The 13,931-nt window shown below is 46.7% G+C and overlaps 1 protein-coding gene across 2 annotated transcripts; it reads left to right on the forward strand.

The window, feature by feature from the left end:
• The first annotated feature begins 369 nt into the window (after window positions 1-369).
• Window positions 370-11,278, forward strand: TMEM171 (transmembrane protein 171). 2 transcript variants are annotated; one of them, XM_033109827.1, is made up of 4 exons: window positions 370-457; window positions 3,775-4,480; window positions 8,632-8,773; window positions 11,000-11,278. In XM_033109827.1, exons 2-4 carry the CDS (start codon window positions 3,844-3,846, stop codon window positions 11,196-11,198), a joined length of 978 nt encoding a protein of 325 aa, XP_032965718.1. In that variant the 5' UTR covers window positions 370-457; window positions 3,775-3,843; the 3' UTR covers window positions 11,199-11,278. The 2 variants fall into 2 exon arrangements, with proteins under 2 accessions (XP_032965718.1, XP_032965717.1); XM_033109826.1 differs by lacking the exon at window positions 370-457 and adding an exon at window positions 1,115-1,376.
• The last annotated feature ends 2,653 nt before the right edge of the window (window positions 11,279-13,931 follow it).

The raw sequence follows: 13,931 nt of genomic DNA on the forward strand, positions 1-13,931 counted from the left end.
GCCTCCCTCTGACCCCTTTGAAAGTCTCTCACTTCTGATAATTGGCTAAAGCCCAGCTCACTCCCTCAGTGAGAACTACTGGGAACAACTTGCTCTACTGTGTATGCAAAGTTTTGATACTTTTAAAAGGTTAATGCAATTGGGTTTCAGGCAAAGTGGGCAGGAAATGAGGGAGAACTGGCAGGGCTGGGGAAGTCCCCAGGGCTCCTGGAGCTCAGGAGCTTGGACTGAGCCCTTTACTCACCTTCCACAGCACCCTGACCTCTGGTGTGGAAACTGGCACGGTTAGATCCGTGTCACGTGTCACGGGGCAGCTTACAAACAGCACGGGGATTAGCAAACTCCTGAAACGCCCGGTTCAAGGGCAGGGAAAGTTACCAGGTTAATTCCGGCGGATCATTAGCAATTGAGAACCGGGAAGGGGGTACTACCGCCAAGGAGGGCTCTGCGCAAACCTGTGAGTGCGGAAGGGACAGAGCTGACCCTGCACGGGATCCGTCAGGGACCCGCTTTAGTCTGGGAGCTAGTAGTTCTCGTCTGAACTGCCAGGGTATGGAGGACGCTTGTCTCATATTCTAATGGAGCGCACTTTTCTGTGACCCGGTGTCTCCCTAACCTGCTCGTCCAGGAGCTCACAGCGAGGGACTTGCTCTAGTGACCTCAAGTCAAGTCTGTGGAGTGGCAGGCAGGAGGGCCACACGCCCACTGGGTGGACCGTCCCCAGGCCGCACGGTGGCCGAGAGCGCAGCGGCGGGAACGCGGGGACCCCGTTTCACCTGGGCCGCAGCGACGCCGGTAGGGGGTCAGATGCTCCTTTGCTCACTCCCCTTCCCCCGATTCCTGGGCCCTAGCCCGGGGGGATCTGGCTCCCTTCCCGCCGCCAGGATCTCGGTCGGCAGTTCCGACAGCCAGGAGAACCCCAACTCGTTGCCCCGACTCTCCTGGGGCTGCGGGCCCAGGAGGCAGCGGCGCTACCCATTTTCCCTGGATTCCACGCGCGCACGGTGACCCGCGGGAAAGCGGCCGAGTTCGCCAGCCCTGGGCCGGGAGGCGGTGGCCCGCAGTGCCCTCTCCCGCCAGGCGCGCTTCCGCCCGAAGGGCAGCACCCGGTGGCGGCCAGCTCCCGCCAGTCTGCCCTGCCCTGCTCGCGGCTCCCCAGGCCGCCGCACCCTCCCGGCACCGCCTCCTTCGGTAAATACAGTGGCGGCCCGCCCTCCGCGCCCGGACGCGCAGGTGGGAGGGTGCGGTGCGGGCCTGTGCCCAGCCCGCTGTCTCTGGTCAGCGCTTCCCAGACAAGCGCCGACCCGAAGCCGACCCGCCGCAGGCTCCCCGGACGCGTCCCGCGCAGGCAGGACGCACGCAGGACGAAGCCTCAGGTAAGCGGCTCCCGGCCCCCGCCTCTCCGCGCGCGGCCCGGAGACCCGCGCCCGTACACCGCGGGTCGGGAGCTGCCGTGTCACGGCCGAGGCTTGGTGCGAGGAGCGGCGCCAGCGCTGGGAACCCGGCGCTAACCTGTGCCCGTGGAGCCGCGCGCCCAGCCGCTCCGGGCTGCTGCATTCGGGTTCCCTGAAACCCACGAAGCTATTTCCCATAAAAGACATTTGCCTCTCTTTGCCTGGCCCCCCAAATACACTGGATGTAGTTAGGGGCGGATTTGGAAAACCGATAGTCGGGGAGGTGAATTTGGCGTTGGGAAAATTAAGTGTAAATTGGTATTTGGAAAAGGTTTAATTTTCTATTAGTGTAGATGTCTATGTGTCCGTTTGTGGGTGCATCTATGAGAAAAAGAGGGAGACGGAGATAGAGAGAGAGAGAGAGAGAGAGAGAGAGAGAGAGAGAGAGAGAGAGAGAGAGAGAGAGACTACCAACACAATATTTTGGATCAGGGATTAACACATGCCAGCTGTTTAGACCCCTAGTCCATGGAAAAGAAGCTACAAATGCAGTTTTCAGCTTCTGTTTTCTTTACGAGTATTTGGGAATTTGCCTTCACAGCGTTGAAGCCTTGTGTCTCAATTCAAAGTTGAAGGTGCCAGGACTACAGTGAATTCCTGATAGGATTTTGTAGCAGAGAATCACTATTATCTCTGGAACCAGCAAGAGAGATTACATGATTCAGCAATTAAAAACAAAAATTAGTGCAGTGCTGTCTTTGTCTCAGCTTAATTGCATTTTCATAAATAGAATTTGTCCAAGTTTAAAATGAAAAACTTCCCTCCTATGTTTCCTTCTTTCTTCCATTTCCTTCTGATTCTATCATGCTTTTTCCTGGAAAAGTACTTCCTAGTATAAGACCTGCTGTTTGCTTTCTTTACCTAAACTGACCCTACTTGGTCATGATTTGGGTTTGTCAAGATGGCCTTGACTTTACAGCCTCCATCTTGAGCTCCTTCATGTGACCATGGATGCAACTGGCACAAGATATTTTAAAAGTTTTTCTTTCCTTGAGCAACGCAAATAGTCTCCACACTTGGGTTGTCTTTTCAAGTGCCCAACTTGAAAGGTCCTGGTAAAATATCCCATTCATTAGCGTAAATAAGATAACTAAATAATAAAGTCAGTCCATGTAAACTGGTCAGCTCTTTAACAACTGCTCGGGGTACATTGAATATAAGATACCCCTGAAGTCAGGGCTTGGGTGAACTTTGGAAGGTGCTTTCCCACTTGATTTCACTTCAACTCTTCTTTCAAAGTCAAGTTCTATTTCTGTTTAGTGCTTTGTAGCTGGTGATTTTATCAGCTGTGTGCTTTTAACAGCTTAAACCTCTTCATGGAAGTGGGTGGCACCACAGAGGGTGAGCAAGAGCCTGCCTGCCCACCTGCGAGACAAGGCTCCGCCTGACCTGCTGTGCCCCACAGCACTGGGTCATTCCAGGCCCAGGCAGCGGGGCCACCAGATTTCAGACCAAGGCAGCCCCTGCGTGTGCCTGTTTGAGAACTCAAGAATCACATTTTGACAGAATTAACTCGGTATCCACCAAACCCACTGTGTTCCTGACCTACCTTCCCATTCAGTTGAAACTGCTGAATTTGGGTCTCCTGTAGATGTAGCCTTAGAATAAAGCATGGAATGGAAAATGCCGAGGTCTAAAACAGGAAATGGAAAGTTAGTTACTGAACGAAAATTTACCAACGTGGAAATGCTCGGAGAAGGCTGTGATGAAATAAATTTGGGATGTCTGTTAATGAAAAATAATCCCTGTGGTTCTTCCCTCACTTGCCATTGTTTTTCTCCCCTGGGAGAATGAGTTTTTAAGATTCAGAACAGGAAAAGCCACACCCAGTTACTTTTGTTGTATGTTTTTGTAATTAAATTAAAAAATTTTCAATTACAGTTGACATTCAATATTATATTAGTTTCAGGTGTACCGCATAGTGGTTAGACATTTATGTAACCTACAAAGTGATTCCCCTGATTAAGTCTAGTACTCACCCAAAAACTATACATAGTTATTACATATTATTAACTATATTCCCTATGCTGTACTTTACATCCTTGTGAGGGTTTTTGTTTTTTAAAAGATAACTCTTGGAGGCATGGTAATTGCATTTCCTCTTCTTGAATATCTTCATGAAATTAAATATTCAGGAGTTTCTGAATGCCAGTCTTTCTGACTCATAACCAACTCATTGTTCTACAGTGAATCAACGGGGTAAAGCTCTATTCCCTATGATTTCATCCTGGCGTGATTTCTGAAATGGCCAGCAGAATAACAGCGTGGGTCACCCACTTTACTGTCCCCACTTTAATTTGGTGTTTGGTTATATTTGCAGAGCTGTTGAAACCATTGGAGGGAAGGAAGCACATCCCACCTGTCTTCAGGGAAGGGGCCTCTTCTGGCCATGTCTCCTGCAGCAGCTGAGCCGGATGAGGTCCAGCCAGACAGGCATGTCAGCAAGCTCATTTTCTTCCTTTTCGTCTTTGGTGCCATCCTGTTGTTTGTGGGAGTCCTGCTTTCCATCTTTGGGTTCCAGACATGCCAATACGAAAGCCTCCCAGACTGCAGTATGGTGCTGAAGGTGGCTGGGCCCGCGTGTGCGGCCATTGGGCTTGGGGCTGTGATCCTGGCCCGCTCCCGGGCACTGCTTCAGTTCCGGGAGGGACGCCTGCGAGGCAACCGGGTGGACCCCGACCAAGCCTTCATCTGCGGAGAGAGCCGCCAGTTTGCCCAGTGCCTCATCTTTGGGTTCCTGTTCTTGACCAGTGGGATGCTCATCAGCATACTGGGCATTTGGGTCCCTGGATGTGACTCGGACTGGGACAAGGAGCCCCTGAACGAGACAGACACTGCCACCGCGGAGCCCCCGATCTGTGCATTCCTGTCCCTGCAGATCATGGGACCCTTAATTGTGCTCGTGGGCTTGTGTTTCTTCGTGGTTGCCCATGTCAAGAAGAGAAACAACTTGAGTGAGGCCCAGAATGCCTCCGACAGTGAAGAGAGACAGACCCAGAACACAGAGCCCGTCCAGGTCACTGTAGGTGCGTGGCTGTCATTCCTGTACTTGCTCGTATCACAGTGGCTGTGGCATCAAGGCTTCACCGGGGTACCCGTGGGGCCTGGCCTAGATGTTCATTCATGCGCTCTCTCTCTCTCTCTCTCTCACACACACACACACACACACACACACACACACACGCTGCTGCTGCTGCTGTGGCAAGTCCCATAGGAGCCCTCGTACACATCATCTTCCCCCAGTAATTCCTTATTATTTAGCAAAAGCTTTAGCATAAGTAGTGACCTTCACTGAGGTCACAGAGCAGTGTAAGAGGAAAGTGAGCAGAACCTCAAGGCCAGCCTGGGACACCCTCTGTCACCTTAGGGACCTGCCAAGTGATCCTCTTTCCCCTGTTATTCTCACACTGAAACCTGTGGCACTTTGTGTTATTGGCCATGATGGTTCTTATCCCTGGCTGTCACTGGCTGACTGTCCTCGGTAAGTCCTTAACCTCTCGTGGCCTCAGTTTATATATCTATAAAATGAGCATTGCCTTTCTAAGATTCCTTTCAGCACGAACACTCCAGGATTCTGAGTTGTCCCAAGTCTACTGGTCTTCTATGTTTTGAGGGGGCCTTCTGTTTTCCGCATTGTTCTTCATTTTCTGTAACTTCATCCTTGGCTTCTGGGTTGGGACAAAGTTTGGAAGCAGTGGCATAGACGAAGATAAAATGTGACAACACCTGTCACTTCTTTCCCTCGTGGAATGCCTCAAAATTCCTGTGGGATCTCTTGGGTTCTGCAGAATCAATAACCATTTCCAGAGTCAGTCCTCCAAAGAACATCAGTAGCTTTGCCGGCTTCACACAACCAAGGAAAAACCCCACTGATACTCATTGTGCAAATCACTATTTTTTTTTCGGTCTCCTGCTTTTGAAAGGATAAAGCTCTGAAGCCACAGCCTTGACATCTAAAGGCTGGGCAAAGGGAATTACAGAGCAGAAACCATGGAGGGGACAGAGAAGGAGTGTGGCAAGTGAGATGTTTCTCATGTTTGGGGCTGCCTGCCGGAGCCAGCAGTGCTCACTAAGCACAGACCCGGGGGTAGGGGTGGGGGGTCCCTGGGCTGCGGGGCTTGTATGGTACTGGCCTAGGAGAGCAAGAGCAGACGGATTCACAGACAGTCCTTGCACTGAGCCAGGGTGGATGCTCCAGCTTACTTCTTTGTGCATTTACATATGTATGGTGACAAGACAAATACCGGGGGTGCCAAAAAGATGTGCACATTTCAAGAGATGTTATCTATGTATTATTTTTTGAAGTTGAATTGAATTACGGTTGCAATGTGTATATGACATTCGCTCAAAAGATGGTGTTCATCAAATGAATGCTAGCGTCATTCATCGTATTACAATTTTAGTACAGTTTTCTTCCATTCTTAAAATGTGTACACATTTTTTGGCCCCCTCTGTATTAGTTATGTATTAATAGCTAACACATATATAAAGTTTATTCCTATGCCAGACATCCATCTAAGTGCTTCAGCATGTGCTCTTCAAGGACTAACTGTGTGAAATTCATTCTCACCTACAACCATCCACGGAGGCAGATTCTTTTAGTATCTCCATATTAGAGTGAAGAAACTGAGGCCCAGGGATATCAAATAACTTGCCCAAGGTCACAAACTAGCAAGTGGCGGAGCCAGGATCAAACCCAGGCGGCGAGCACACATGTACTACGGCCTTACATACACGCTCCCTAGCGCACTGGGCTGTAATTCTGTTTCTGCTGGTTTCCTCTTCACCAAGTGTCCTGGGTAGTTGTTACAGGGCGAAGGGCTCACCTGATATACACGCTCTTAGTCCTTTCAGGGGGCACAATGGGGTACAGGTAAATACACTTAGGAGATGCTCACAGTCTTCCATTTAGTTGGGAACTTTTTGAGGTGTGCCCTTTGGGTTTGCTAGCAGGGAAGTTTGTGGGCGCAGCCTCCCTCCTGGTGGCTGGAATGAGGGGAGGGGGCCGCAGGGAGCAGGGCAGCTGGTGCCGGGAAGGGGTGATGCCTGTGTGGTTCAGTTGTGACGTGGGCACTACATAGTTTAAAATCTTTTCCATTTACCCTTTGAAGTCCCAGCAAACCTATGAAAATCTGGCACCCTAGCTTCTTAGTTTTCTCTCCTTTGATATTATGGGATAGGGTTTAAAGTTTTAGAAATCATACCTTTTAGCACAATTAATAAGGCTCTAGGTATTGTCTATCAATGATTAATTCTGCCTTACGAGGGAAACTGGGATGGTAAGAGGCAGTTCTTGGCTAAGTCCCAGAATTCAGCTGTTCTCAGACTGGAAGCCCTCTCCCTCCTCTATAATAGATAAACCAACACTGGACCCTGGATACATAACCAGGTGTAGAGACAGCCCTCTCTTGAGGGCTATATGCTTTCAACTCACAGAGGACATCAAGTCCTGCAGGACACAGTGAAAGGGAATCCCCAGGGGCAGATGGGACTACTTTCTGGGGGAAAGCAGATTGCAAGGTGTGGGAGGGCTGGGAGCTGACTGGGCAGAAGGATGAACAAGCCCCGGAGATAACTGGTGACCTTGAGCATTTCCTTGTTTGTGTTTAATAGGTGATTGGCCTGTTTTAGAGGCTTATTCCTGGATCCTACGTGCTACAATGTGTAATTGAACACTTAACCTCACCCCCTCTGACCTTCCCAGCACTGCTAAGAAAATTAAATGACAACCATGTGCTTTATTAAGTTTAGGTTAGTAATGTACGATCTAAAGGCCATCTCCTTGCTGAAGGAGCAATAGAATTAATGTGTTTTCTGAAGGGCTCAGGTAGCTTCCGGGTAGTGCTTGAGGCAACGAGGAGGAGAATGGAACCCCTGCCAAGACTGCCAGTTGAGAATATTTCTTCAGACATGCAAATAAGTGCCACTTGCTGGCAGAGTGTGAAGAAAGCAGCTGTGTGGGTGTGAAACAGCTGAGAGGGTGTGCTCTGTGCCCTGCAGTTTTAACCTCCTGCACACGAATCCAGTTCTTCTACCTGTCCTCTGAGGCTGGCACAGTTACAGACTGCAAGTTACAGGTGTGGCAGCTGAGGCCGAGAAGGGTTAAATAACTTAGTCAGGGTCACGCTGGGTTGGTAACTGGCAAGTGGAACCCCAATAGTGTTAAAGAATCCTGTACCTACCTTGGCAAGCATCAGGTCTGCTGCCAGTGCAAACCAGTCTCCTCCCTGCAGAGAAGTCCTTTCTCCTCCTCCATTTCTCCTGAGCTGTCATTTGGTGCTTCCAACTTATCAAAGGCCGTCCTCAGACCTCTACCTAGTGGCTTGCCACATGTCTAGAATGTTCTGGTCAACTCATGTCATGCCTTTTGTATTGGAATCAGAATACAAATTAGAGTGTGCATCTGGCCCCTAGTTTCTCCCCCCCCCCAAAACGCAGGTGTGTGTGCTGGAGTGAACAGTAGCAACAGAAATGCAAAACACAAGCTTTTCTTTGAGCTGGACCTTGTTTTATAAAGCTTGGGTGAAATGTTGGCAGATAAAAGACTCTACAAGAGGATAAACCACAGCTATGGCAATAACAGTGACAGGCTGTAGGATAGCTTATTGTCATTTGTTCATAGGCTAGAACTTGAGGAACAAGGCACTTTACCCAACAGCTTACTTTGGATGAATTAAAATTCTAAGTTATAAGAAAAGCTTTAAATCTGTAGACATCCTAAGGGAGGTACATGGTTTGCAAACGCTTTACTGAAGTGCTTTAGCTCAGACTTGCTGTGAAATATAGGCCCACTATTTTTAAAAATTGTGGTTGTATATGTAACATAAAATTTACCATTCTAACCATTTTTAAGTGTACAGTGGCATTAAGTACATTCACAATGTTGTGCACATGGCACCACTATAAATTTCCAAAAGTTTTTCATCATCCCAAACAGAAACTTGACATCCATTAAACACTAACTCCAGTTCTCCTCATCCTCTGCTGCTGGAAACCTCTACCCTCTGTCTCTGTGAATCTAATTGCCCAACTTTTTAAATTCTGGAGTTACCACAGGCGTTTGACCATTTCTATAGATGAGCCAAATATATAATTTATTTGTTTTATTTATTTTGCTCTTGCTAATTTGTTTCCATTTATTATTCATCTATTTCAACAAAATATTTTGTTTCCTTAGGTGATGCCGTGATAATATTCCCACCCCCTCCACCACCTTACTTTCCTGAGTCTTCAGCTTCTGCAGTCACACGAGGTCCTGACGCTAACGGTTTGCTTCCAAATGAAAATCCACCTTCCTATTACAGTATTTTTAACTATGGGTAAGACTTTCCATTTGAACTTCGAGAGTAGCATTTTACCATTTTCAGGCCCATCACCTGAATTCCAGCCAAATTTGCTATAAGGCTGTGGTACAGGAGTAAACAGAGTGTGAGTGTCTTTTTTGCTGACATTATGTCAGAATTATTGTCTTAATGTTAACAGTACCTTTCAGGACACTCTGGGCAGCACATAAGTTAAAAATTATAAAAGTGGTTATGCCAGGTTAAGGTGGAGCCTTCCTCAGCATCTTCTCCTAGCAGGGCTGAGCCTCAAAAGGTTTAACAACCCGTCAGCCAGACTGAGCACTGAGCAGGGCTCGGGAGACCCCCTGCTTGCTGTGTGGGATCATGGGGAGGTATGGGGTGCAAGGAGACCTCCAACAAATATGGAGGGTTTTAGTGTCTAATGGAGGCACTTGAGTGACTGGCCGTCAGCCTGCCTCCCCGACCCGACCAAGTTGTGCTTCTCCCCTCAACCTCGAGTTGTACCCTGGGCCTCCAAGCCTTCTGAGATCCACTGAAGAGAAATACGAGCTCCACACCCCTACCCCCCCATGCTCCCCATGTACTGCAAATTAGGACGTGTACCTGGGATCAGATTAAACAACAGAAATCCAATGCTTTTCAGTGGAAGGTTCTGGAATCAGAGCAATAGGATCTAAGCAGTAGTGAGTTAGCGCAGTTCACATGGGGAAAGGCTGGAGGTGGCCAAGTCTCAAGGGCAGCCCTGTGGTAACAGGAGGCTGGAACTATGGTGGTTAGAAAGCAGGGGTGTGGGGAGGTGGGGCGTCGGGGGTGGGGGGGTGATGTGGAAGGGAACCTGGAATAGAGATGACAGGTAAGGAAAAGCAGAGATCATCATGTCAAGGGTGAGTCAAGGGTGAGTGACAAGGGTGGACTGTCTCTGAGAAGGAGGTGGGACACGAGTCTGGTGTCCTGGGGAGAAGATGGTGAGCTGCTTGTGGTGGAGGGGTAGCAAGATGTGGACCTTTCAGGCAGATTGGAGAGGCTAGGTCTTGTGAGAGATGAGGTGCTGGAGATGGAACTGCGAAGAGGTTGCTGAAACCAGGAGGGCAACGAGTCAGAGGCTTGTGGAAGGTCCACAGGAGGGGCAGGCGTGACAGGAAGGAGTTCTGGGAAGTGCCAGGGAGGACCAGGGCTGGCAAAGTCTCTGGTGCCTTCTTGTATGGGAAACCAGGATATAGGAAGTGAAGGAAGGGTAGCTGGAAAGTTTCACAGGGCAAACTGGATGAGCAGGACTCAGTGAAAATCGACTTTCGAGACATTGAGACGTGCATTTTTGAAAGCAGTGAAAAGCAGGACCCGAAAAACACAGTGCACATGCCAGGGATGGGTGCTGCCTTAGCTGGTCACTCACGTTTTCAGACACATGTTCTTCTCAGGCTTCCAACTGGGTGGTGAGCTGGAGGTCCAACCAGAAACAGTGCAGGAATTGCCCTGCCTGGACGAAGGGGAGGTTAGATTCCAGACATTGGAAGAATCCTGTTAGTAACTTTTTCTACTCTTTTCTCCAATGACAAACTTCTCCAAGCCCCAAAATAAGTGTCTATTAACTTAAAAAACTGCTACTGCTGCTATTATAATTTCTGAGTGCCTGAGTCTGGATTTTCTTGCATTACCTCATATAAATTTCATAGCCGATCAGGAGGTAGACACTGTTATCATCCCTATTTTACAGATGAGGAACCTGAGGCTTAGAGAGGTTACATCACTTGCCCAAGATCACACAGCTAGAAAGCAGAAGAGTGGCAATTCAGATGCAGGTCTGCTTGTTGCTAGAGCCCACTCCATTGACCAGTATGCCTTCCTGCTTCCTTCAAGTTTGGGGCCTAATTTAATTTTCTATTTGCATAAGTTTGTATACCTTATGTTAGCCACCTCAGAAGACAAAATAGCAGAGAACAGTAACTGTGTGTGTGTGTGTGTGTGTGTGTGTGTGTGTGTTGGATGGCATATACACATTTGTACTCCATGTCTTTTCAATGACAAAGGAAATGACAACAGTAGTGAGACTGTCTTAATGTTATAATCAGCTCTAAGGGAAGTATAATGGGTAAGGAATTGAAACATAATCTATAAATAATAGAATGTGGATAAAATTACTCTTTAGATCCTTGCAAATGCTTCCGAACATTTGAAAAGAACCTCCTCAAGGTGTGTTACTCTTTCCCTGTCCTCCCTCTCATGTTCTCGTTCTCTTTTCAGCGGGACCCCAGCGCCCGAGGGCCAAGGCACAGCCTCTGCGAGCGAGCGCGTGTCCGTATACACTATTTCCGGGATGACGTCATCCTCAGAGCCCTCACACACTCCACAGCTCGCCTCTGAATTGCCTCCCAGATACGAAGAAAAAGAACCGGCTGCAACCACATCCTCGTCTCCCTCTTCTGAGCCTTCCCCACCATGAACTATGGACTCCAGTTCAATTTTATATAGAATCAATTTTATATAGCAATTTATTTAATTTGTTTTTTAATAAAAAAAAATAACAGCATCGGCTATGTTCTGATTTCCCTGGTGCAGCATCAACATCAGTAACAAACCTTCACATACACGAGCGGGTCAGAGACTCCACGTACGTGAGAGGGTCAGGAACTGAAAGTTAAAAGGAGGTATACGCTAAGGTAAGGATGACGTAAGGCGTGTCATCCTTGAAGTTAAGAGCTTCAGAAGGTCACTGCAGGATGAGAAGAGCAGATGTTCAATAATTAGTAGTTTGCCCTGCCCTATAGATAGAAAAAAAACACGTTACCTCTGATAATCTCTTATTATGGGCAACGCCGGATTCAAATTCTTCTAGGTAATTAAAAAAGGGGGGGGGGCGGACATTTTTCTTGAACCTGCAAAGTCTCGGTTGCCCTTAGTTCAAACTAATCTGCATGCTACACAGGCACATCTTAGGGTGACTCGTTCTGAACCCCTATACAGTTTAAGCTGTTAGTGCCTCACACCCCAGGATGGGAAAGTACCTCTGGCCGAGCACTTGAGCTGGTTCTCTCACTTAGACCTACTACTCCAGGAGGTCTGTGGGGTCATTCCTATTAGTGGATGAAGGAAAATATGGCTCAGAGAGGACAATTAACGTATTCAAGGTCACGTGTTTCTAAATGGTGAGGTTGGGTCTTGAACCCATGGAGGTGGTTTCTGAAAGCCAGGTGCACGTCACTACCCTGGGCTGGCAAAGGCCAACCAGAAGTGGCTGTTAATGTTTAGCTTGGTCCAGTCTGTTTCCAATGTTAATTGCTTCTGGGGCAGAGAAACCAGGTTGCTTTTCCAGTTTCTTTGTTTCTTCCTCTTCTTCTCCTTCTTCCTCTTCTTTCTATTCCTTTTTCTTTCCTTCATTTTGAAAGAAGGTAATTAGGTCATTAACACTGAGGCAGTTACCAGCATACTGACACCCTGAAGCCTCCTTATAGTGAAGTGACACTTTTGAAGAAGATATTTTTGGGGGATATTTTGGTAACTAGATTCCTCCGGAGAAGTCCAGGAAAGATGTGCATTTCTGTATTATAATGTACGGGTGCCAAACCATCTGGACCACTTACTTTTATTCTTATAAGGCTACGGCTGAACAAAAGCTTTTGTATAGTTGGGTACAACAATAAGTATTTATTTAATTCTAGATATGAACCTTAAGAAACAATCACTAAGTATTAGCAGTTCTACCTGTGAGAAACTGATGTTTTAGACTGAACTCTGTAGTAACAGCATTTTTGGTAACAACATTTGATGTAGCAAAAATGTGAATTTTTTATGCCTTTTACACAAGCCATAATCTCCATAAAAATCAGTATTATCCAGCATTGAAGTGCCCGAAAGCAGAACTTAAGGACGTTAATGCTCCAATAGTTTAACCGAAGTAATGACTGGTTTCATAGGAATTGCCACCGCAATAAATCAGAGGTGGCAGTCTGTGCCAGCAGTGCCGATCTGTTTCTAAATTGGACATTTATTGGATTGAACTGCTTTTAAAATTCTGTGCTTTTTTTCCTGGAAGGTTAATTATTCACATTTAAAAACTAGAGCAGAGGGTAAATTATCACCACTGCCTTCTGCTGTTATTTGTTTAAAATGATTAAGCTGAAACTTCTAGGTGGAATTAGTTTTAAACATTTATGAGTTCTTATATATAATCAAGTGCCTTTTTAATGGCTCTGTGTTTGGGTTTGTAATGGAGTATATTACTTTTATATGCTAATAAACTTAAATAAGCGGTTAGAAATGCTTAGGTATAAGTTTGACCTTCTGTTAGGGAAGTCTATTTCACTTCCATGAGTCTCCATGGAATTGAGCAAAATGGGGACAGAAGGCACAACATTGAGAGGGGTCCCTAAGTGTGAGGATCTTTATTGCAGGACTGAAATCATAGGTAGCAGAGCTGGCATGAATCATTTGGTCGTAGGAAGATGCATCCTTTGCCTGTCAAAGTTTTGGCAAAGGATGACAGCTTCTGAAAACCCACCTGGTAACCGTTACTTCTTTTTCTTTTTTTTCCTTATATGCATTAACATTTTTTTAAAAATCGAGGTGAAATTCATATACAGGCATACCTCATTTTATTGTACTTCACAAATGTTGCATGTTTTACAAATTGAAGTTTTGTAGCAACCTTTCATTGAGCAAGTCCATTGGCACCACTTTCTCAACAAGCTTAAATGATGGTTAGCATTTTTTAATTAAGGTATGTACTTTTTTAAGACTTAATGCTATTGTACAGTTAATAGACTACAGTATAATATAAACAGAACTTTTATGTGCACTGGGAAACCAAAAAAAGTATGTGACTTGCTTTATTGTGGGGGTCTGGAATTGAACCCGCAATATCTACAAGGTATGCCTGTAACATAAATCAACCAATTTAAAAGGAAAAATTCAGTGGCAGTTAGCACATTCACATGCTGGACAGCCACCTCTATCTAATTCCAAAACATTTTTGTCACCCTAACATAAAAACCCATGCCCTTTAAGCCCCACCCCCTCCCCTTCCTCAGCCCTAGCCACTGACAACCACCAATTTATTGTCTCTGGGTATTTCTGCTTTTCTGGTCATTTAATATAAGTGAGATCATACAATATGTGACATTTTGTGTCTTCCTTCTTTCATTTAGCACAATGTTTGTGAGATTCATCCACATTGTAA

This window comes from Rhinolophus ferrumequinum, chromosome 7 (genome assembly GCF_004115265.2).
Source record: "Rhinolophus ferrumequinum isolate MPI-CBG mRhiFer1 chromosome 7, mRhiFer1_v1.p, whole genome shotgun sequence".
Classification (NCBI taxonomy): Eukaryota; Metazoa; Chordata; class Mammalia; order Chiroptera; family Rhinolophidae; genus Rhinolophus; species Rhinolophus ferrumequinum.

Coding starts and splice junctions, on each gene's coding strand:
- TMEM171 (XM_033109827.1), top strand. CDS start 3,844: ATGTCTCCTGCAGCAGCTGAGCCGGATGAGGTCCAGCCAGACAGGCAT. Junction 4,481..8,631: donor GCCCGTCCAGGTCACTGTAG/GTGCGTGGCTGT, acceptor TTGTTTCCTTAG/GTGATGCCGTGATAATATTC. Junction 8,774..10,999: donor TACAGTATTTTTAACTATGG/GTAAGACTTTCC, acceptor TTCTCTTTTCAG/CGGGACCCCAGCGCCCGAGG.